This window comes from Podarcis raffonei, chromosome 6, assembly GCF_027172205.1.
Source record: "Podarcis raffonei isolate rPodRaf1 chromosome 6, rPodRaf1.pri, whole genome shotgun sequence".
NCBI lineage: Eukaryota > Metazoa > Chordata > Lepidosauria > Squamata > Lacertidae > Podarcis > Podarcis raffonei.
The window spans coordinates 4,506,938-4,531,401 of NC_070607.1; the positions used below are offsets into that span (position 1 = coordinate 4,506,938).

General features: G+C 45.5%; 1 protein-coding gene across 2 annotated transcripts in view; it reads right to left on the reverse strand.

Annotated features, from left to right (window-relative positions):
- Positions 1–24,464, reverse strand: part of ASTN1 (astrotactin 1) — a 222,174-nt gene that overhangs the window by 17,788 nt on the left and 179,922 nt on the right. For both annotated transcript variants that reach the window (XM_053391242.1, XM_053391241.1), the window contains exons 12-16: positions 22,853–23,019; positions 20,293–20,487; positions 19,411–19,538; positions 11,360–11,464; positions 10,661–10,849 (exon numbers count right to left, since the gene is read on the reverse strand). In XM_053391242.1, coding sequence (XP_053247217.1) covers positions 10,661–10,849; positions 11,360–11,464; positions 19,411–19,538; positions 20,293–20,487; positions 22,853–23,019 — 784 coding nt within the window. The remainder of the gene's footprint in view (positions 1–10,660; positions 10,850–11,359; positions 11,465–19,410; positions 19,539–20,292; positions 20,488–22,852; positions 23,020–24,464) is intronic.

A 24,464-nucleotide genomic window follows, 5' to 3' on the forward strand; every position in this document is an offset into this window, starting at 1 on the left:
GAACGTGAAGGAAGCTGGAAGCAGTCACATGAAAACAGCCTTTTTGTAGCCATGTTGCCCCTTCTGGAGAGCAATGGCTGCATAGGACTAATGACTTTGTGGAATATCTGGCAGCAATCAAACAACATTTTTCAGCTGAGAGTAGCTAACCTGCAACTTCATTCTATTTCTGAGGCCTGGTACAAATGAACATTTGTCCCTCTATTATAATTGCCAGAAACATTTCCCTGCCTGTCATTTTCTACTGCCTCTTTCTCACCCCATTCTTGTCGCACAAAACTTATGTATTATAAAAATGCTGATGTGCGATATTTAGGAGGCAAGATGCCAATTGAGCACATACATGCAAAAATAAGTCTATTTACACAGCCTTATTCATCTGTGCAATTTATTTTGAACACAGAAGCTGGGGTCTCGCTCCCTCCCTACCCGCAAGAGAAGAATTTGTATTTTTGGTTAGATCAAGGCGTTAATTTCCCTGCTCAAGATCTTCTAAGATCCTTTGCTCCAAGCACCCTGTTGACCCAACTCTCCCTCATTAATACAAATTGCCTGGCCAAGGTCAGAGTAGTTTCCAGCAGCCAGATATATCTGCTTTGAAATACTTTTGTGGGCCTTTCGAACCAATATTTAAACTTCCCCGGTGATAGCTGGAGGTCATGTTTTTTTAAACACTTAGATTCTTGCTATCCAGAGCATATGTTCTCTTATGTTAGCTTGTTATCTTTTAATTGGTTTCTATTCTAAATTTAATGCCAACTGTTCCTGCTGGCGGCAATAGCTGCGACTGAAGCTAGGATGGTGCCGTGTCAACGTTAGTGTTGCATGTGCAAAGTGAGTATTGCCATTCCCATTTGCCACTCTGCTTCTGGGCTGCTTGTTGGACCACTCAGACAGATCTCCCCTTTTTGGAGCTGGATGATTCTCATCTCTTGGAATAAATGCTCCCAGAAATATGTAATTGCTAAACAATGGCGCAGAAGCATTTGAGGAGATGTCCACTTTTCAAGGAAAGTATTCCAGCACAACTAAAGGTGTGTCGGTACAAGGTTGTGTGTGTGTACCCTGATGTGTGTAGTTGTTGCCAGGCATATGCTCAGCTTCCATCCCCCCCCCCCGCCATTCACCTATCTATGCAGATTAGACCTGACCCTGGCAGCTCAAGAAGCAAAACTGATATGGAGTTCTTGTATTTCACAATGCACAGTTTTGAACTTAAAAGACGAGTGTAATCCATGGGATAAGATGTTCAAACATGGCCCAGGGAGCCTTGGGTTCTAATCCTCACACATACATGGAGCTCAAACTGGCTGAAGTAAGTCAGTCTACTTCATAGGGCTTCTGTGAAGATAACAGGGACATGATCTCAGATATGCTGCTCTGAGCTTGTGGGTGGGGGGAGGAGAGGAGGGACCCTAGAATTGTTGAGTTGGGAGGGATCCTGAGGATCAGTCAGTCCAACCTCCTGCACAGCAGGAATCTCAACATACGGTCCCCCATCCAATTTGAAACCATACGAATGCTAAAAATAAAATACTGAACCTGAAAGGCACGATGCCCCTTAAAGTCAAGATCCATGTAAGATCCATGGCCATTAACAAACTGTTAATTCAACAGCTTCCATTTAACAATCCCTGAACTTGTTTTAAGAATGTTGCTGCTCACAATGAAAGGGTTACATTGTGTACGTTGCCCTCCATTATTGATGGAAAGAGCACATTTCCTTCCTTCGGGAGGAAGGGAAGACTAAAAACCTACCAACCTACAAATATCTGCACCCTCTGGGCTCCCCTGCTTGCATAGCCCTGCTGTCTGTTGGACAGCTCCTCAATTTAAATGCAAGAAACAAGGAGAGAAACATCTTTGCTCAGTAACACCAGTCATGGGGGCGGGGAGAGGGCGGGGCTAAGTAGTTAGGCAGGGCCTGGTGAGATCAAGGAGGTGGAGCTTAGTACCTTTTCCACATTAATCCAGAGTGCAGCCAACACCTTCGCTGTTATCCATACATAGCTTTAGCCAGGCAACATGTCTGATCTACTGGCAAGTTTCATTTTCTTTATGGCTTTGAAAAGAGAGATTGGCAGATACTTTCCACTTTATAGAGAGCAAAAGGCATTGATGTCGTGGAGCTAGAGCCATGTGACTGTGCACACAGCAGGAAGCCCCTTCCTCTGTAGGGGAGGAACAGTCATTGTATTAAGATGAAAGGTTAAGCTCTGCTTGTCAGTTCTGAGATGCCAACATCCTTCAACAGAGAAGGGGAACATTTGGATTTCATCTGGGTCATATCCAGATGCATTGCAGTGTTTGCCAACTTGCACAGCTGCAGGAGGCTGCAGGGAATGTTTGAGAGCTTTAATGTACTGGTTCAGACTCCGGATGCTGCAGGTCCAGACAGCACCTTGCCCAGGTTCCTGTGCCAAGACCTCCCCCCACAACAGGCCAGATTTTGCTGCCAGAAGCCATGGGACAACTGTGCTACTTCTCAGCGGCTAACTTCAGAATCTGCATTTTTCCACTGTTCTTGCTAACATTCTGCTGAAACATTGCCTACAAACAGCGGCCGTGGGTTATCTTATTCTTCCCTTGCATTTGAGCATTATTTTGAACTACCACCACAGGGCATTCATGTGCACAATGTAGGAATTAGGGATATGCAAAGAGAATGAATCCCAATTGAAAACCCAAGCAAGGCTGCTTCAGACAGATTTGAGGCTTGTATAAGCCAAAGCTGGAGCTCTCTCTGAAAATCAATGCTTTGAGATGCTTTGGAGATTCAGGTGTTGTTGTTTTTAAAGCAGCAGACAGTATGTCTGCAAAACATGAAACATTTCTCCCCAAGTTCTCCAAACGAGGTAACCTCCATGGTAGGGGGAGATCTGCTCTGTGACTGACAAGTCTAGCTTCTAATCAGGAGGAATGATTTCACTAAGGCTCTTCAATCCCAGTGTTTTGGGGGAAGGGATATTGAATTAATGTATTATGATACCCATGTCTGTTCTGTGTTTGTGGCTACCTCTGCTTGATGGTGTTTGCTTGGAAAAATGCTGGATAATCAGAGTTCCTTCTGTGCCACATGCCCACACAAACTACTTTTGTCAAGTCAACTTTGCACTTAGGTTTTGTGACTTTTAGTGCCAACTGAACAGAACGCCGGTGTTGAAGTGTTTCCTGTGCCCTTCACTGAGCTGGAAAGTGGAGGGTGGGGTGGGGGGGTAGAGAAACCAGAAATAGGGATACAGTGTAGTAAAGATCTATGGAAAAGGAAGAAGTTGGCGGGGGGGGGGCAGAAGACTTCTGGGAGCTCAGCCAGACTATTCACAGCAAGAAGCAGGGCTGGTCTGGAGAACAGGATGGCCCCTCCACCCTGGGTGAGGTAGTTAGAAGACTGGACCATGCCTGTCTTCCAGGAACCACTGGGGAACTAGGGGGGGGGGCAGAGCCCTTTGCATCACTGTAGAAGCTTTTAATGGGAGAAATAGCTCTCAGCTTCTCAAACATGGGAGGGTCAGCTGTGGCCAAACAGCTGTGGAAAGGGCAGGAAGTCATTATAGTAAGAAGGTGTAACTGCTCCTGGCACAGTTGTACCGGGAAAGTCCAGTTCCTGAGAGCCAAAGAGTTGGCCACTTCTAGTCCAAGGCATGCCTGGAGTAAAACACAGATCCACCTTCCTACTTGCTGCTGAACCACTCTTGCTTAAGCCTTGTACCCGTACAGCTGTGCTGCACAAAGACCAGGCAACCACACAGGCATGGAAATTCTACTATCAGCTGATAGGCACACCCTAGGTCTGGAAAGAAAAGAAGACCAAAGCAGCAAGTTGTTCCCCTTCACTAACTCTGGGGTCCTGGCAACTTAAGGCCAGGTTTTCTACCAGCATCCTGGTCATGCAGCTCTAAACACATGTCCAACACTACGAGGCAGAAAGGAACCCACAAGGTTTGAAATAGTACCAATGGTTTCAGTTCACCCAGTAAATCTTTAATCCCACCTCAGAGAGAATTTTTTTTGCACAACTGAGTCTTATTATAAGGACTGGGAGATAAAGGTTTGTGCCTGAGCTGAAAAGACCATTTCCTCCCCAATTTTTACTGCCCATGTCTAAATGTTTTGCAAGGAATAGTCTGCTCGCAGTCCCTTATTGAAGAAACCCCCACAAAGAAAACAAGGCTGCTAAACTTGGGGAGGGGGGGAAGGAGCCAAGAAGATGCAGGGCATTTCTTAGCCACCCCATCGTGCTGGAAATGGACCACTTTGGGACAGCTTTGAATTGCTGCTTAGCAGGTTCGGGGGACAAAGCAGTGGTGACGGAGAATGGTTTGTCTCTTGCAATTTTTCAATCAATATAAAGCTCTTGACGTGCACAGAGGGGGGAAGAGAGAAAGGAAGAAAACGAAGCGGGGGACATGGCAGGTGACAGGAGTGAAAAGAAGCTGAAACGAGAAACTTGGGGAGAAGAAAAAGAGAAAACGCGAAATCTAAAAAAGTAAGAGAGGTTATGAATGGTGTTGCTTGAAACATGAAAAGGATAAAAACTCCGTGGTTTTTTAAAGTGCTTGATGCACAACTGTGGGGTGGGGGAGGATACAGCAAAAGGAAACAGAAAGCCTCTGAGTGAATCTAAGTATACCATCCCAGTTAATGCAAAAATGAGAGGAAAGTCTCCTAAGCAGGACATATAGCAGTAAAGGCCAACCATAGCTGTATGTCATGAAAGCTCAAAAGGTCACATCCTCGCTGCAGTGCTTTATCCTTTCCTTGCCAGCTGCTTTCTCCCTCCCATTTTGGACTTGCAAGCTGAACACTGGTCCAGGACACTAATAAGTGGAAGGCGCGTGTGTGTGGCTTTTGGTTGATGTGCTTATTGGTCATAATGGTGTTGTGTTTTCCTTTGCACTTAATTCTAATGATTACACATTTACCCAGACCACTGCAGCCTTCCTGAATACCTGAGGTTCCAGGTCTGGAAAAACAACTCTATGCCCTAATACATAAACACAGTGAGGAAATTTTGGAGGAAATAAAGAAGGAGGATTGAAGGTTTCCTAACATTGGAGGTAATGCCGTGATGTTGGACTGGAGAAGAACTCTTGTCGATTTTTATAGATTACCACAATTGGAGAATTTTCTTTGGACTTTTGCATCAAAAGAAATGAATGAACTGGAGGGCCCTGGATTGAAGACTGGAAAAATATCTAGCAGAGAGAGGAATAGCTGAATATTAGTCTAGATTGAACATTTCACTATTTTGAAGAATTATTGTAAATATAACCAGTGCTTTTTTTCTATATATAAAAAAATGTTTAGGGGTACTCTCCTTTTTCTACTCATATTGAAATACTGCCCCTCAATGAGGCCAAACTTAGATTCACAAAATGTTTAGGGTTATGCATCCCCCAGAAAAAAGCACTGTATATAACTGACAGATGGATAGTTGGAAGCCCTTTTTAAAATCTTTCTTTATTCTCTTACTATTCTCTTTAATATTTTCTCTTATTGTATTTTGAAAAGCCCTAATAAAACTCTATTAAAAAACAACAACAGCTCATGGGAGGAGACCCTTCCCAATGTCATCCCTTGAGCTTTAATTGAAGTGCAGGAAGACGAGCTGTCAAATGCCTGACATTAATGCACTCACTTATTATGTTTTTAAAGGAAGTCCTTCATTTTACCTTTTACATACTACAATGATTTCTTTTTAACTAAAAAAAAAAGAGTTCACTTAAAGAAATAACAACGAACAGCTGCCAGGCGCGCAGGAGGAAGCCGTCCTGCCTTCTTGCCCTTACAGAAAAGCCCAATTGAGGATGTCATGGCATTTTCAAGAAAGGCAAGGAAGGCTGCGGAGGGCAGACAATCAGAGAGATGATTTATAGAATGAAGGAATAACTCCTCACCCACCTTGAAACTAATGAAGATAAACACACACAAAGTCCTGCATCCCAACCCTTGAGAATTTCACCAAAGTTCTTTCTCCCCTATGATTTTTTTGAAATGCAATTTCTTTTCCCATTGATGGATGGAGGATACGTGAAAACATGCAAGAGAAATTTTCTGCACAGCACTAGTATATATGGATTCCTTCATATTTATCATTCACAAAAATATTGTTAGGTAGGTTAGCTTGGGTTAAGGGCCCCAAGATCACTCAGCGAGCTTTGTGGGGAGGGCGGTATTGTTTTGCTGTTTTGTTTTACTTATTTTCATGTTTTTATCCTGTATTTTACCACCCTGAGATCTTATAATGAAGGGTGGTATATAATAAATAAAATAGCAAAGTCAAGATTTGGATCTGTGCACCCCAATACAACACAGTAATACCATGTGATCCCAGGAAATTGTTTGTTAGGCAAGCATTCACATATTGAGTTAACAATTTCCCTTGAGTCCCATGGGAAATTTTCTAACCATGGAATTTTGACTCCCAAATGACCAAAAAAAATCCCACCTGGGAAAACCCTCTGAAACATTACAAAAGCCAAACAAGGAAGGGGGAAATGCTCTCTTATTTGTCTGACCCACCCCCTTCCTTCCCACTATGGTTTCTGATGAAGCAGTTGCTGTGGGCCAAGAAAATACAACAAAGTCCTGCTACTTCAAGACTTCTTATTTGTTTACAGTACCACGTGCAGGTTTGGTGTTTGGATATCTGAATCTGTGGTGTGTATAGCAAGGTTTGGGTACAAATTCCTCGTGTTTGGATAAGTGCAATTTCGTATAACGTGCATTTTGGGTCGCAGGACCTGCGTGTGCCAAACTAGCTCTTAAGTAAGAGAAGCAGCTGCAAGTGACCTGCAGACTGAGCATTGACTGGGCAGCTCAAGAGAAAAGACATGGGGAGTTCTCTAGCCATGGGGCCCTGCCCCTCATACCTGCTAGCCTCTTTAGCTGATCTCAAATCTCTCGCAGGCCCATGCAATGCTGGCGCGTTAGGTAACTTGGTTCTAAATCATTAAGCCTTAATGGTTAAGGTAAAGGTGCCCGTGAGCACTCGACTAGGCCAGGATGCAAACAGAAAGCCAGAGCAGCTGACATAGGTAAAGGTAAAGGGACCCCTGACCATTAGGTCGTCGTTGATGACTCTGGGGTTGCGGCACTCATCTCGCTTTATTGGCTGAGGGAGCAGGCGTACAACTTCCGGGTCATGTGGCCAGCATGAGTAAGCCGCTTCTGGTGAACCAGCACAGAGCAGAGCATGAAAAACCATTTACCTTCCCGCCGGAGTGGTACCTATTTATCTACTTGCACTTTGACTTGCTTTCGAACTGCTAGGTTGGCAGGAGCAGGGACCGAGCAATGGGAGCTCACCCTGTCGCAGGGATTCGGACCGCCAACCTTCTGATCGGCAAATCCTAGGCTCTGTGGTTTAACCCACAGTGCCACCCACATCCCCCCTAGGTGGCATAGAGTAGGAATAAATGCTCTGAGCATTTAAGCCTCAAGACTGCACTGGTCCGAGAGTCTGCAGCCCTTGGTATTATGGTGCCCACCCTGACAATTGAGCCGCGACTGTGCTGGCCCTGGAAGGGTTCCCCAATCACCCCACTTCTAATTCCACTACTGGTGCCCAGAAATGAAGACAGTGGATTAAAGAAAACTTTAGCACTGCTAAGCCCAGCAGTTCTAGATTTCCAGAGTCTAAGTGAGAAGATCCCTCTTCTGTTAATAAATTTAGAATGGCACTTTGCCGCAGTACCGTACTGTTGAATCATGTTCAATTTGTTAGTCGCTACAGCCCTTAAATCCTTCTTGGCAAACAGCACTACCTGGTTCCCTTGCAGTCGCGTGTAATGCTTTACATTGATTTGTCCCTGTTCCAAGGTGTCCCTGTGACATCCAAAAATCACAGAAATAAGTGTCACTGGGGATAACTCATCAAATCCACCTCAGTGCAATGCAGGATCACTCTCCCTTTCCCCCCTTTGCAGGTAAGCCAGCAATCAATTGGATTTACCAAGTCTTTAGAAATCGGATTATTAAAAAGAAAAAAAGAAAGAAAAAGAAAAGTACGAAGAAGGAAAATAAGCCAAAGTATTTCCTGAGGCTTAACAAGATTTTAACCACCAGAATGGTGGAAACGGCAGAAGCTGCCACAAGAGTCATTCCTAGGGGTTTTGTGTGTGTGTTTGTGTGTTTAGAAAAAATGGGTCCAATCTCTTGGCCCCATTCTCCTCTGCAAGGCCTAGCGGTGTAGCCAGCCGGCTTGGACGGAACAGGGCAGGATGCGCCAGAATCCCAGTGCCCAAGCTATGTTCCACTCCAGCGCCCTGCAGGCCTGCATTGCTTTTTCAAGCAGTGCAGAGCCTGCAGGGAGTCCCCCAAGCTGTAGAGCAGCTTGGGGGAGGCAGGGGGCAGGTGTAAGCCCCACACTGCCATTTTGGGCAGCACAAAACCTGTAGGCACCTGAGCCACCACGCCATTCCCAGGAGAGATGCGTGGCTCAGGCGCGTTGCAGGCCCCACGGTAAGTGCCACCCTTGCGGTCCAAGGTTACGAGAAGCAAGAAGCAGCAAGGTCTGGCCAGGAACGACAAATGTTGTTCCCAGCAACTGACTGGGGCTGGAGAGCCTGCTTAAGAAAGCTGGAGCCAGCTGGTTTACATTTGTTCAGCTATTCTTAGCTTAAATCAGGAATGGTTAGCCTGTGGCCTGAAAGCTGCATATAGGCCCCTAAGAGTTGTGTGTGTGTGTGTGTGTGTGTGTGTGTATTCAGCAGCTGCCTACCCTACAGGTAGGGTGGCCATGACCACCCCTTCTAGCCCAGGTCAGGAGACTTCTGGAACTTATCAGACATCCCTAAGATTCCAAGGTAGCCTTTCTCAACTTTGAGTCCGCAGATGTGGTTGGACTACAACTCCCATCATCCTTGACCACTGGTCCCGCTGGCTAGGGATGATGGGAGTTGTAGTCCAACATTATCTGGGGACCAAGGCTTGATAAAGGCTGTTCCAAGTTGTTATGTGAGCCTTCGGCTAAAAGTTCAACAGCTCAGTAGCAGGGGTCTAAGCAGCCAAGTACTGAATTTAGTACCTAGGCATTTACCTGAACAAAAGAAACACACACAATTCCAAAAGGAGGCAAAATCAGTTAGCACAAAAGAAACCACTTTATAATTGCCCAAATGTACTTTTGCTAATGCCAGATCACAACAACCACAACACTCACTAAGCCTGTCTCTATACATCCCCACAACGCCATTGGCTCCACAGGGAGAAAACATACAGTACAGAACCAGAACTTGCTTTATACTAAATGGCATAGTGAGCTTATTAACCCATCAAATGGCTGCAAGACTCAAACTTTCTAGCAGAGGCAACTATTCCAATCAACAGCCTCCTGGCTGGCCTTGGGGGAGTGAGGGGAGATCAAAATAAGGTAACACAGATGCCTCCAGCTCCCCGTAAGCTTAACTAGGAAACAAAAAAATACCTTCTACCCCAAAGCACAAAAAATGAAATCACTTTTTTTGCAGTGCCCCCCTCTAGACACCCAATTTACATACCCCTTGAGCACTGCAATCCTATGTGTGTCACCGAAGTGAGTGAGTACAGGATTTCAGCCAAACTGTCATTTGGCATTATGCAAAATTAGCTACCCAGCACTAAAAGTGTCCCAAAGAGCTCTGGCTACAAAACAGCACACTCACAACTTATGCACATTTAACTTGAGTGGGTTCGGCTTCACGTGCTTGGCAATTGAAAAATAAATAGGCAGGCACCCAGGAAGAAAAAACTTTGGCAATCCCTCCATCCATTGCACCCAATGTGTTTTGACTATATGCAATTTTGGCTTTGGGTGCTATCCCCAAAATTTAGCCTCTAAGCAGGTTGCGGGCTTACTGTTTGTTTTCGTTTTGTTTATAGAAAAACAGCCTCACCACCTGTCTGAAAGTATTTGGCTGGTCACTTACAACAAAGCACCTAAATCTTTTAATGCATAAGCTCTGTGAAAGACAACCCAGTGACATGGCCGCCATTTTACCGCTGAAACATTGAGACACAAAGCTTTTAACAGAAGGTCACCAAGGCATCCTTTGTGGACGGCACCATCCCATTCATCACTGAGCCATTCTTCTTTCAGAAGGAAGTAACATCAACATCACTGCTCCCTGACAGTCCTACTGCTCTCTAATTCCCTTTCTGCCATGGCGTGCCTGACCATATTCTGCAAATCAAGTTGCAGTCTGGAATGTGGTCTCTTATAGCATCATTGGGAATTTCTACTTTTTAAAAAAACAAACAAACCCTAAGTTCCTAGAACACAAAATGGTAAGGGAAATACATGAAAGGAAAGTAGTCCATTTACAGGACAGGGGCTATTGAAATGTTCAGATATCGTTAATTCCCTCGACTTTTCCTCCACCCTGCACAGCACCACAGCCCAATTACTTTCTGCCCTTCAACTGTTTCCCTTCCTCTCATATTCTTTACAACCCCTGAGAGCCACTAAAACACAAACACTGCAATCAAAATTTATTGTGCAGATTAAGCAACCTTTTGCAAATGATGCAATAGGCATAAATTATTCCAAGTGCAGAATTTTTCTGACAATGGAGTAGTGTCAACCCAATTCTATCACATTAGCAGACCACTGATTATCAGCCTTTCTCCGCAGTTACGTGGTGTATGTTTTCAAAAAGATAATGACCATCGTGGCCCCTACCTTTGCTGATATCTTCATATTCCAGCCAGAGCTGTTTTTGGACTTGCTTGTTGGGATACCAGATAGAGCAGGACTCTTCAAAGCCATAGACAGCTTCTTGTATAAAGTGGTTGCCAAAGTGGTCCAGCAGGGCCACAAAATCCCCTCGGGATGTGGCTCCATCCAGGGAATGGAGGGCATTGCCAAAAGCTGCAAAGCACAACAAGACGCAATTCAGGGGCAGGTTGAAGGTGGGCGGAGAGAAATATAAAGCATGCAGGAAAAACCTCTCCTTGAAAACCAAGGGACTCTCTGCTCCAAAATGGACGAGATACTTGCTCACAAGCAAGGTGTGAAGGCAACAGCCCTTTCCATCGTCTCTCCCTGGTGCCTGGCACTCAGAGGTGCCCCACTTCTGTACATGGAGGCTACACAGCACAAATAATATTGAATAGTTCTTTTAGCTTGCTACTTTATTAAATTTATTCATCTCTTCCCACACCGAAAGGAGCCCTGAAGTGACTTACAGAACCCTTCCTCCATGAGTGCATCCATTTTTCAAAAGTGATCCAAACTTCTTGCTCCCGCCACATATTCTGGTAGTCAATTCCATAATTTAATTAACTGATGTGACAAGAAATGCCCAAGTTCCACCTCCTGGGTCTCAGGCAGTGTGGCAGCCCACAATCCACCCCACTCACTGGGCTAAGCAGCACTTACCTTGGGAGATTGTTAGCTGGTTGAGCTGGGCGTGGTACATGACGGAGCGCACTTTCCAGTGTTGCAGCAGAGGGTATCCAGACACCTCACTGAAGTTCACCATCCCTGTGACCAAAACAACAGGTAAGCTTGGCTTTGTCACTGGGGGAGGCACAGAAAATCAGCAGACAAGCACAAAAGCACCCACCCAACTCTCCTGAATTTCAGATTTGGCCCCATTATGTGATTTGGTTTGCACATTCAGCAGAAACAAGAAGTAAAGTTTTCCCCCCTAGACTGTCCCGGGTGTTGATTTACAAGTTTATTTATTATTATTATTTTAAAGAATATTTATTAGATTTTCCAATTTTTTTAAACAAACAAACAAAAACAGAACAAACAAAAACATTAAAAAAGACATAAAGTTCATAAATCATACTTTTAAATAACAAATTTCTCAGACCTCCTCATACTTCTCCTCCTTGTATCCCAATTAAGGTTATTGTTCAGCAAATCCTTCATTTAAAGCATTACAGCTTATAACATTACCTTATTTTTCAAACCCTTTCCCCCCCATCTATATTCCTTTGTATCATTACAGCTAGAAACCACTCAATTTCAATCCAACACCATTTAACTTTCCTTAATTTTACAGTATTTCTGTAAATAGTCCTTAAATTTTTTCCAATCTTCTTCAGCTGACTCTTCTCCCTGGTCACGGATTCTGCTCGTCAATTCTGCCAGTCCCATACAGTCAATCAGTTTCATCTGCCATTCTTCCAGAGTGGGTAGATCTTGCGTCTTCCAATACTTTGCGATAAGTATTCTTGCTGCTGTTGTAGCGTACATAAAAAAAGTTCTGTCCTTCTTTGGCACCACTTGGCCAGACATACCCAAGAGAAAGGCCTCTGGTTTCTTCAAGAAAGTATATTTAAATACCTTTTTCAATTCATTATATATCATTTCCCAGAAAGCCTTAATCCTGGGACACGTCCACCAAAGGTGAAAGAATGTACCTTCATTTTCCTTACATTTCCAACATTTGTTGTCGGGCAAATGATAGATTTTTGCAAGCTTGACTGGGGTCATGTACGACCTGTATATCATTTTCATAATATTCTCTCTTAAGGCATTACATGCTGTGAATTTAATCCCGGTGGTCCACAACTGTTCCCAGTCAGCAAACATGATATTATGTCCAACGTCTTGTGCCCATGATTTACAAGTTTAAATTGCCCCACACCACTTCCATTAAGAAATAAGCATGCCAAGAAGACTTCATTCTAGCTTGCTGAGAAGGCAGCTGCTTTTTGATGGACAGGGATGATGCCCTCCTGGCTGCCCGTCAATGATGAAGTATTTAGAACGCATCAATATCATCCTGTTGTTGTTTAGTCGTTTAGTCGTGTCCAACTCTTTCTGACCCTATGGACCAGAGCACGCCAGGCACTCCTTTCTTCCACTGCCTCCCGCAGTTTGGTCAAACTCATGCTGGTAGCTTCGAGAACACCGTCCAACCATCTCGTCCTCTGTCGTCTCCTTCTCCTTGTGCCTTCAATCTTTCCCAGCATCAGGGTCTTTTCCAGAGAGTCTTCTCTTCTCATGAGGTGGCCAAAGTATTGGAGCCTCAGCTTCAGGATCTGTCCTTCCAGTGAGCACTCGGGGCTGATTTCCTTCAGAATGGAGAGGTTTGATCTTCTTGCAGTCCATGCGACTCTCAAGAGTCTCCTCCAGCACCATAATTCAAAAGCATCCATTCTTCGGCGATCAGCCTTCTTTATGGTCCAGCTCTCACTTCCATACATCACTACTGGGAAAACCATAGCTTTAACTATATGGACCTTTGCTGGCAAGGTGATGTCTCTGTTTTGTTTTGTTTTTTGCTTTTTTTGTTTTGTTTATTTATACCCAGCCTTTTTTCCTGACAAGGACTTAATGAGGCTTACATACAAAATATGAACAGCTAAAAACATAAGGGGGGGAAGCATTAAACAACTATTAAACATTGATAGAACTTAAACCATAGACATGCATAAAATCTATTAAATCCATACCAATAACTGCAACAAAAACAGCACAGCACCAGCCCTTTCATTAAAAGCAATCAGCTCCCAAAAGCCCATTAGAGCAAGCAGGTCTTCACCTGCCTGAGGAAGGGCAACAAGGAGGGAGCCAGTCCAGCTTCTTCAGGGAGCGAGTTCCAGAGTGTGGAGCAGCCACGAAAAGGCCCTCTTCCTAGGCAGGTTCATATATAGGAGCAGGACCTTTCAGATATAAGCTTCAACATAAGCACACCACCTCTGCTCAGAATTCCCCCAACTGTGATTGTGCCAAATGTATAAATTGGTCTTCAGTCAAAAACCACTCTTGGGGCTCACCTAATTCATATTCAACTATATCCAGCAACTATATGAACTCCAAGCTTGCTGACATCTCTGTGGCAGGCCAGATTGCGCTCCTGGCATGGCAGGCAGCAGAGTGTTGTTTGATTTCCAGGTTGGCGGCATCACTGCAAAGCAGGAGCTAGGCCAGCTCTGAGAGCCAATCAGCAGCCTAGGCTGGCTCCCAGGGTGGACTTCCAGACCAGAGTGAAGACTTACTCTCCTTTGATCTGTGGGCGAGCTATAAACGGGAGCCCAGTTTGCTGCTTCACCGGTGCTCCTGCCCCCGTGACTTGCCCACCCACCAGCTCTCCTTGGATGGTGGTTTCTCGTTAATGGGGCTGAGGAGGAATTTTACACAGGGCCCAAATTGGCCTGGGATTGTGTGGTTTTTGCCTTCCTCATAGCAGAGCTGGGTTTAAACCAATTGTTATATATAAATTTATTGTTCTATCCAATGGCTACAACATTCAGCAAGAGTATTAATAAAATAATAAAGAGCATACATCCGTAATATCAAAATCTGCAAAAACTTTGCCAGGTTCCTGAGCATTAAAACACAGTTTCCCTTGTGCATCTTTGACAGCACCAATTCTAATATTATTTTGCCTTTTTAAAATCCAATTTGCCAACATCCATGATGGAAGAGAGAGAAGTTACCAGAGACACCAACAAATTCAAACCCAGCTCGATTTCAGATTAAACGTCTGAAAAACCACAACAATTTATAGTGATTTTATCTAACCCTTTTTTTCCTCTCCCTCCCCCCACAGAACCAGCACTTATAGGGCCACCCTGTGCACTATTGTCACTCAAAAGAAACCAAACCATTTCTGCCAGGTTGTGCCTGCTTGCTTATATGAACAAAGGCTTCAGAAAGTGATCTCTTAGGGGCAGGCTAACAGATCATGAGTGATGTCTTTCATCAGTGGGTGGATTCTTGCTCCATGCTGTGCCAGCTCCCCATCGACCATTACCAATTAAAAGTTGTGGCCATTTTTAACCAATTCATTGCCTCTTCTCTGCTACTGCTCCTTGTGCCTGTCTTCCTGCATAAATGCTCCCTCTGTGAAGCTGCTGGATCTGGAGACATGCAGAGATGCTTTCCATTTGAATGGGTCTAGTGCACATAGAACCTGCAGTGACCTAGAACCTGACTTGCAGTTCCTGGGTTTCTCAGAATGAGGCCCACTGCCCTTTTTTTCTAGGGGAAAAAAGGGTGCCAGTACTCACTGACAGCTCCCGCCCCGTCCATCACACGCTAGGCAACCAGGGCGCACACAGCCAGCAGCAGGGCACAGGGCACAGTGGGGAAAGTAGGACACACATCATGTGCCACTCACTCTCACGCTCTTCTGGAAGTGGGACTCGTGCACCCCAGCCAGCCCTGGGGGTGTGACGACAGCAGTCAGGCTCCACTGGGGCTTTGCTCATGCTTTGCGGCTCCCCATGCGGCTGAGCATCTCTGTGGTGGTGGGAATGTGCTGCTACTGTGAACCAGTGAGTACCACCAGAAAAAAAGCACAAGTGAGGCCCCACGGTTCATTAAAAATGGCAACATTCTCAAATCTGATTTCTGTATCTCACTGTGAGTCCTCTTTAGTTGGCTGTTATGCTTTCCCCACTGCTGCTCCCCTGGGAGAATGCTTACCTTTTGGACTTAACAAACCTCCTTTCCTGGGCAAGCAAAGCAATTAATGTGCTACATAACGGCCTTTCACCTTCACCCAATTTCCTGGGCAACGGCTGCCCAGTTGCTTTCAAGCAGCCAAACTGGTTAAAGCACTTAATTCAAGAACATGCCTAATTAAATGTTGCTTCAGACTGCAAGAAATAAAGAGGCAGGTGTGGGGCAGGAGTGGGAACAGGGGTGAGCGGGAGGCAGCGCGAGAGGCTGGAAGGTGTGGAGGTGGAAGGGAAGCACTAATTATACTAAAGGAAGGTCTGTGGGTCAGCAACTCTTCGGTAATTAAAAATACAACTTGAAAGGAGCTTGCTTGTGCTTGTTTCTTTTCTGCAGCCCAGTCTCTACTTCTGAAGATAACAAGCCTCCCCCCTACTCTCTCCCCCCCCCCACTTTTCCTAAGAGGCCTGTCCCAAAGGCATGGCCCCACCACGTTAATTTCTCCACTAATTGCGTTTTTAATGAGCTGTCTTCCGCACACAGCAGGCTGGGCATTTCCCATGGGCTCCCAAGGGGCAGGCACAACCTCAACCCATGCCAAGGGGTGTGGAGCTTCTGAATGCCAGCTGCAAGGGAGGAGAGAGGGATTGGCTGGTGAGTGGCAATGCTCTGTCCCTCGAGCCAATGTTGAACGGGGAGCCGCCACATTCATTCCACAGAGCCCCCCTCTGGCCTTCACCCATAAAACAGCTCAGCCTCTCCTCTAAAGCAGCCCCTTGTGGCAGGGTTGTATGGCAAGTTGCCGGATGCCACACCTTCTGCAGCTACTCCCTTGCGTTCTCCAGAAGCACTGACTCCTTCAGTACCTGGTCTACTACATATGCACGCCCACAAGCAGGATGGGGGAGGTAAAGCCCCGAAATCATGCACAGAAACAAAGCCTTCATTACAGTACATCCTATGGGATTTCAAGTGCTGCCTTCCTCAGGAACAAGAAGATCTTATTGCACTGTTCTTGCTCCAGTTCATTTCATTATCTCGTCCCTACTAATTTGTAGCGGCAGTTGTTTTTGAAGCAGTGTGCCCTGACTGAACTGCTTCCACAGATAGAGGAACATGATAGGAGATAAGGTATTATTGCACCTAAAAAAGACGGTATATAAAAACATCATCATCATCATCATTATTAATGTATGCCACCTTTCATCCAAAGATCACAGGGCAGTTCACAACATAAAAATGAGAGCACAAAATATATAATGCTTATTGAGGAGTGGTTTTACCACTGCCTCCTTCAAGCAGGCAGGGTCTACCCCCAATTGGTAAAGATAAAGGGACCCCTGACCATTAGGTCCAGTCATGGATGACTCTGGGGTTGCGCGCTCATCTCGCTCTATAGGCCGAGGGAGGCCGTTTGTCCGCAGACAGCTTCCGGGTCATGTGGCCAGCATGACCAAGCCACTTCTGATGAACAAGAGCAGTGCATGGAAACACCATTTACCTTCCCGTCGGAGCGGTACATATTTATCTACTTACACTTTGATGTGCTTTTGAACTGCTAGGTTGGCAGGAGCAGGGACCGAGCCGTGGGTGCTCACCCCATCGTGGGGATTCAAACTGCCGACCTTCTGATCAGCAAGCCCTAGGCTCTGTGGTTTAACCCACAGCGCCACCTGCGTCTCCCACTTGGTAGGAGGCTTTAATCACCTCCTTGGCCTACCCAGCTGTTGGTTCCTTGGTAGTTTTTATCAGCCAAGAGGTGCAAGGGTTCAGAGAACAAGTGGTCGCCTTGACTGATCCAAGCACCCTGTCTACATCTCAAGCCTTACTAACTGAAACTCAGCTGAGATTCCTTCATTGCAGGGGGTTGGACTAGATAGCCCTTAGGATCCTTTCCAACATTACAGTTGTACGATTCTCTGATTCATCCAGCACAACAAGATTAGAAAGTGCTCTGGACACTCCTTGAGATTCAACTGTTGTAACAATGAGGTTGTGATCCCAGTGGATGTGAGCGATTTTAACCTCAAAATGCTTTGCAAGCAAGTCACAGCAAGCGACTGTCAGTTCTGCAGCCTCCTTCGGGCCAGACTGTAACAGGCCCTGCACTACCTTGAAAAGCTCTGCCAGAAGGCACAACGAGGATGCAATGGAGAAAGCAATGTATGCCTTCTTTGGTGCCTTCAATGCCACTAGATAACCTTGATTATTACACCTCACCAGCGTTTGATTGCATTCGACTGAAGTTTCCCACCACTCGTGTTTGAGCAGTCTCCAAGCTTGTTTCCTTACCCTAAGCCCTGGAGTGTAACAGGGAGCCAAGCAGGCTCCACCAAGTGGGAGAGTAGCTCAGGGGCCATCCTGTCAATGGCATGAACCATTTGGATGTTCCAGAGGTCGACCAGGGCTTCAATAAGAGCACCAGTAGTATCTCCCAGAAAATCCACCAGAGCCATCTGGAAACCTGTTGGGTCCATCAGCCTCCGAGGGCGGACCATCCTAATATGTTCCCTACCTCTGCAGAGGGAAAAGGGTCTGAAAGCCTCGATTTCTGGACTTTGTTTTCTCAACTGAGCACAAGGAAGGTGATTTGAAAGTGGGGGAAGCTGACATCAGTCCCTTGTCATGGTCAGATCTGCTCGGATTCAGTGGTAAAATGTGGTTTTCACAGGGCAACTGCTGGGACCAAAAAACAAAAAAGCCCACTCAGATACAGTGCTTTAAACCCCCGACCAGTGCCTAAAGACGCAGCACAAATGAACTTATGGATGAACACTTGCCTGTAAATCTGAACACAACTCTCAGTCAGTTTATGCGCTTCACCAGATTCTGGACTGCTCTTCACATATTTTATGCATGCAAAATGTTCATTTTATGGGGGAGGGAGAAGCATTGAAAAATGTGCGTTTCATATAAAAAGTGTGTTCAAAATGTGTAGAATTGAAATGTGCAGTATGATATTTCAAAAAAATATGACAAAATGGGATGGAATGGACCTGTGACTGCTAGCAAAACTGGAATAGGGTAGAATTAGGCTGCCAGCCCACTCAAACTTCAGGTCCAGCCTGCAAGTTACAAGGCAACCACCACATGGAACACAGGGAGCCACCTTACAAGAAGTCAGACCACCTGCGCTCCTCTTGGTCCTATAGCTCTTACAGCCTTTGTGGAAGCAACAGATTTCAATGCAGTTAACAGTTCCCTCTCCTTAGGAGTGCTGCATTTCAGCACAGGTGTGGGTTCTGTTCCTGGCCCCCGTGCACATTGGCAGAGCATGAATAAGCCTGCCCATTCTCGCTATACCCCCTTCCTGCCCTCTTCCAGGTCCAAAAGGACCCTTGTGGTGGTGGTCACGCATCAATTGGACTTACACAAAATGGTCATCACCTGTACCTAGGCTTTGAGATTGACACAGGCCCCCTCCGGAGTACCTGTAAGAACAGAGAAGGCCCTGGTACTTTTGAATTGCTATTTACTTCAGCACATTCAGGTCCTGACCACATTAAAGTGACTATCTCGTCTCTGAAGTGATTATGCAAAAAACAGAGGACCTCCTTACTCAGCACCTCTGCTCCCTCATGCACATGCAGAGTAACGCCTGATCTGCTTAGACTGGTAAATAAAATCAAGCATTTATTTCCTTTTTAAAACAAAAACCCCTTATGATCAGCCAGCAGGAATCAAACTACTTCTTTTCTCATGCACCATCTGCAGAGCAGTTCCTTTAATTATTTACATTTTATTGAAGTTTTATGCAATCAGCAAAAAGAGCATAGAATCTCTCTCCTACACACCCACTGAACACACACTCAAATCATATTGCCCTAACACTTATCCATATTACCTACTTCAAGAAAAGGGTGTCCAAAGGGAAAAAGCAATGAAATAAAATTTCTCAGAGGCATTTCTGATGCAGTTCTTATGTTTTGCTACCTTTCTCACCTGCACTATTCTCAAAATTGCCCACAACAAAATTTTAAGAAGTAACTTGATACTGCCCTGTGCAGCTTTTGAGACTAGACAAGAGGATGGATGGACACGGAAGAACTCTGACTGGGATTACTCACCGGTAAGGAAATCTGGATCAGGGGTAGGCTCAGAGAGCTCCTCTTGGCACTGGTTCTCTAGTGGAACAGTGGCCAACACCAACCCATCTGGCAACTGCTGCTCCAAACCACGGGCAAAGTTATTCTGTCTGGAAAAACCCAAGAGAGACAAGTTCAGAATCTGCAAAACAACAGGAAAGGTTGGTTCAAAAGACAATAAGAAGGGAAGCGCGGCCTTCTCTACAAGAGCATAGATGAAGCAACCCGTGTCAAACCAGCTCTCAGAAACGGCAGTGGTGTCCTCCTGGCAGTGCCAACACTCCATTCACAGGGATGGGTGAGGTTGGTGCACGCACACCTCCAGGGCCACGTTGACCTCACTGCCACCACCATAACCATCCCAAGAGAATTGCCACTAGCAGCAACGAGCAGGCCAGGAATACATCATCCTGCAAACAAAGTGGGCAAAACTCTGCACTGCTGACTGCTCTCTGACTGAAGATGAGCTCCTCTTTTGTGGTGGTGTCACTGCTTGAGGAAGAACAGCCAGAGCGGAGACACAGATGGGGATGGGAGGTTAAGCATCCCTGTTTCCACTTCTCCGCTGGAAATTGCTCTTTCCCTAAAACGTTTCTTATACACAGTCTCCATTCTTATTCTGCCCATCAGAATTCCTCCACAAGCTTCTCTAATTATGGGCAACTGCCCTGCTCTGGCTAAGACACACATCTTGCTACATTTGCTTTCCTCCCACCCCTCTCTTCTCTCACTCCCCTCTCCTTTGTGAAGCTGCATATTCTGAGAGGCAGCCCCTTTTGCAGTTTTGCGTATACTGTAAAAGCACAACACACACGGATACTGCTGCATAGGCAACTCAAAGAACAGCAAGCCTTTATCCATCACCTGAACGTCCCCTTCAGCACCTGCCCAGGCGCAACCTCCCGAGTTTGGTTGTTGTAACCATAGAACATCTCCCCAAAGAGAGTTTGGTTCATGGGCAGCTCCCGGCTCTCTTCACAGTCGCCACCCTCTGGACACGACTCTGAGATTAACTGGCATGATCGACCATCTATGCCTAGCTTGTAATCTTCGATGCATCTGCCATGGGAGGGAATGCAAGGGACACGGTTACATCTTGCTGTGAGAGCTGTAGAATGGAAGATGCCTGGCTCTGGAAGTGTACTATCGACAATAGAAGAACCTATGCACAAGTAATTTGCTGCTGCAACGCTGTGGTGAGACACTGTGTCGGAGGATCTCTCCAACGATCTCAGAAATGAAATCATGCTATTCAGCTAGAGAGTGAGAAAGGTTAACACTATAGGTCTAACTCAGCAGTACGTCTCCAGCAAACCCTTTCCACACTGACTTATGTGCTAAGAAACTCTTGCATGAGGCAGATGATTCCAGGGCATGTCCCAACCAGTGGTTTTCTTCTAGAAAAAAGGTCCCATTACTGCATACCTTTGCATACTCCCAGAAAAATTACTGGTCCTAAGATGCATGATCAGTTCACATGGACCTCACTTTTGCCTCATGTGAAGTGAGAATGAAACTTAGAATGCACACCAAAACACTGAATCACAGCTTTTCCAGCATGCTGCATTGGAAAGATTGATAGAGGCGGGCAAACTGTCTACTATGAAATGTTGAGAAAAGTTTAGGAAAGTAATGTGTGAGGTATTAGGGCGTGTCGAATTTTTTGACTTTCAAATTCCAAAAAATGAAAGGAGCTAAAAAGTTGTAACATGACTTGGGAATTTTGGTTAAATTTATATACCCATATTTTTCGCTCTATAACACGCACCCGACCATAACACGCACGTAGTTTTTAGAGGAGGAAAATCCGTAAGCATGCCACCCGTAGGCATTTCCTCCATAACACGCACAGACATTTCCCCTTACTTTCTAGGAGGAAAAAAGTGAGTGTTATGGTGCAAAAAATACGGTAATTTAGTTTTGCTCTGTAAATAAAGTGTGTGTTTATTTGCTTGTTAATCAAACGTAGACTTACCAAGCTAAATGTTGTCCAATCACATAATAGCAAATTTGAATTCCTCACATCATAAACCATATTTAAAAGACCCCTCAGTGAATAAATTTCACCTCCTAAAATGACGCATCCTAATGAGGTGTTATTTATAACTCACTCCAGCCTCTCTGACTGAGGGAGTCACTTCCATACCTCTGACAGGTAGAAAGCAACCCACTCATCTCAGAACTATACAGGTAAGGACACGTATGAAATTACTCCTCCCAACTATTCTTCTGGATTTTGGCATTCCAGATTACTAAATCTAATTTCCAGAGCAGTGCTGATAAATTAGCAAGCACCATTCTTCTAATTTATTAAATTTCTGAATTTTGTTCAGGCCAGGGAGCTTTCACAATTTGCTATGTTTCAGGCCATGTCTCTTGCCGCCCCTTGCAGGATCTCAATATGCTTCAACTTTGATCGAATCACAGCAGGAAAAAGAATCCTCTAGACCAGGGCTTCCCAAACGTGGGTCTCCAGCTGCTTTTGGACAACCCCCATCATCCCTGACGACTAGTCCTCTAGCTAGGGATGATGGGAGTTCAAAAACAGCTGGGGACCCAAGTTTGGGAAGCCCTGCTCTATACAATGGTATGCCCTCAGCGAGATTCCCCTGTTTTCTTGGTCAATGCACCCAGGCACCTCAGTAGCTGCAAGAAATCAGGGGTGCAGGAAGACACAGGCAACATTTGCCAATTCATTCTTGGAAAATTTTAGGATTTTTCCTGCTTATAGCACTTATGGCAGAACATGGGGCACAGTGAACAGAATGGAAAGAGGGAAACGGGCTCTTCCCAATTCCTGGGAATTCTTCCAAGGAGATCCCAGCATATTTAAGGTGTGACCCAGCCTTCTCTGCCATTGCAAGATACAGTTCTTTCACCAAATGAACACACTCTGTACAGCAAGGTGTAATGCTACCATATCATCATTATTTCAGCTTCTTAATTAAGGACTATGGGCAGTAGCCAACTAATGTGCCCCATCAGGACAAGGATTTGCTCTTGTGCAATGGGACGCCCCCCCCTCCTCCTGTGTGCACCCCATGCCCTCACCATATATGCCCTGGAGGGTTGGGGGAGACCCAGAGGCGATTTAGGGAGCATGCCAGGAGAGGAGAGGGGGAAAGCCCTGTTGTAGAAGTGAAAAATTTTGTGCTAATGAGACATGTTACTCAGAGCTACTTTGGATGCTCAGCGCTACTATGGAATAACCACTAGCTTATTGTTTTGAAGAGAAAGCCAGGAGTAACTGAGTGCTACAAAGGGAGTTTGAAGTGTAGATTAGCAGCATAGCAGCTATAAATGGTGCATTTAATACTGAGAAAAGAAAAATAAGCACAGCCAGACTTACAAAAACACAAATATAAAGTTCAACGAAAGATGTTCCACATTCCTGGAAGATACTAAAGACTTTTGTCGAACTCACCCACAGAACATAAGGATATTGTATAGAACAGGATCTTCTGGCAAAGGCACCATCTGCTGCAGGCAGAGCTGCTCACAACCACCATTGAATCCGTCCGAACAGTCCACACCAATGTGGCGATCGTAGCAGCCAGTGCCATCTTTCATGGGGCTGAGGCCAGGCGGACACTAGCATGACAAGAAAGCACAACAGCACAAACCAGCTTAGCCACACACAGGAGGTGGGAGATTACAGAGCTCTTGCTTTCTGCTTCGCTCGACACAAAATTGTGTTAATGCCACGCAACAGCATAATCGCACCTCCGCTGGCTGCCTTCCAACAACAACCGTACAAAAACAAACTTCGCTGCATCTCCCATCTGGGCAGTTCAAGGCACCATGTTTAGTGAGAAAAACTCAATTAGAACCCTACTATTTCTCTTTTGTTTGAATCAGTGGCAAGATCTGCAGTGCCTTCTCTGTTATTTCCTTGACTCTCATTTCTTGGAACCAATTCTGCTTCCCCCCACCCTTCCTCCTGCTCCTCCTCTCCCACATTCTTTCTACTAGATAATTCCACAATACCATTCACACTCCAGGCTCATAACCTTAGTGTTACATTCCTAATCTCAGTTGTAAAATCTCATCGCTTTCATCTTTGTAATAGTACCTGCAACTATTGGCCCTTTTCTCTCATTTGATGTGACTGAGTAGCTTGCTCTCTTCCATTATTTCTCACTTCAACTGTTTTAACACTTCTTCTTGCTAAGTCTTCCCATCTCCTCTAACTTGGGAACTGTGTCTTCCTTAGCCTCAGTGCAGTCCAGAGGAAGTGCTCCTCTATTCGGTGGGTGAATAGGCAATCACCCCATTCATCATCACCCCCGTCCAGGCTGCTGCTTTCTTCCTAGTTACACACACACACACACACACACACACACACAGCTGGATTCAGATGGGCTCAGGTTCCAGCAGGGATTGTGCCTCTGCAGACTGATGAGAGAGTTGTACCTTTAACGGACTTCAGTTGTTTTTAGGTGAACGATGTGCTTGCAGTGAACTCTGAACTGCATCCATCTCTGGTTACTTGAGAAAATAGTCATGGTGCCACCTGCATGGTCAGACATCTAAGCAATTGAATCAGGAGCCCCCCAGTTATCCAGGGACTGTTTCCCTAGGCTTTCCAATTCGTTTCAGTTTTTGGACTGAGATACGGAACACAAGAACAACTTGGAATGCAGTGAGTTAAAGAGCTATCCAGCTCAGGGAAAATACTGTCAAGAAGGTTCTTCTTTCAAATGGAGCTCTTTGAGGCACACAGTCGAAAGAGTCACGGGCTGCTCTCTATCCTTCTTCATGTATTTTGGCTCATGAGGTGTTAACAGAGGATTTGTTCCTGAAATGATTTCCCCCTCACAGTCCTGGTGACTGAAGCTCACACAACAAGTCACAGGTTGCTTGCTGACACTAATTCTGCAATTTCCAAAACAAACGGCCCCCTGTGGGCTCGCTAGGCTCTCATCCTGCCCCATGTCGCACTTCCCCCTCCAGTGCCAGCTGGAATGCTGAAGCACAAGAGCACTTTAGGTGTTTTTACGATGCTGGCACTTGATGAGCAAGCCCAGATGTTCAGG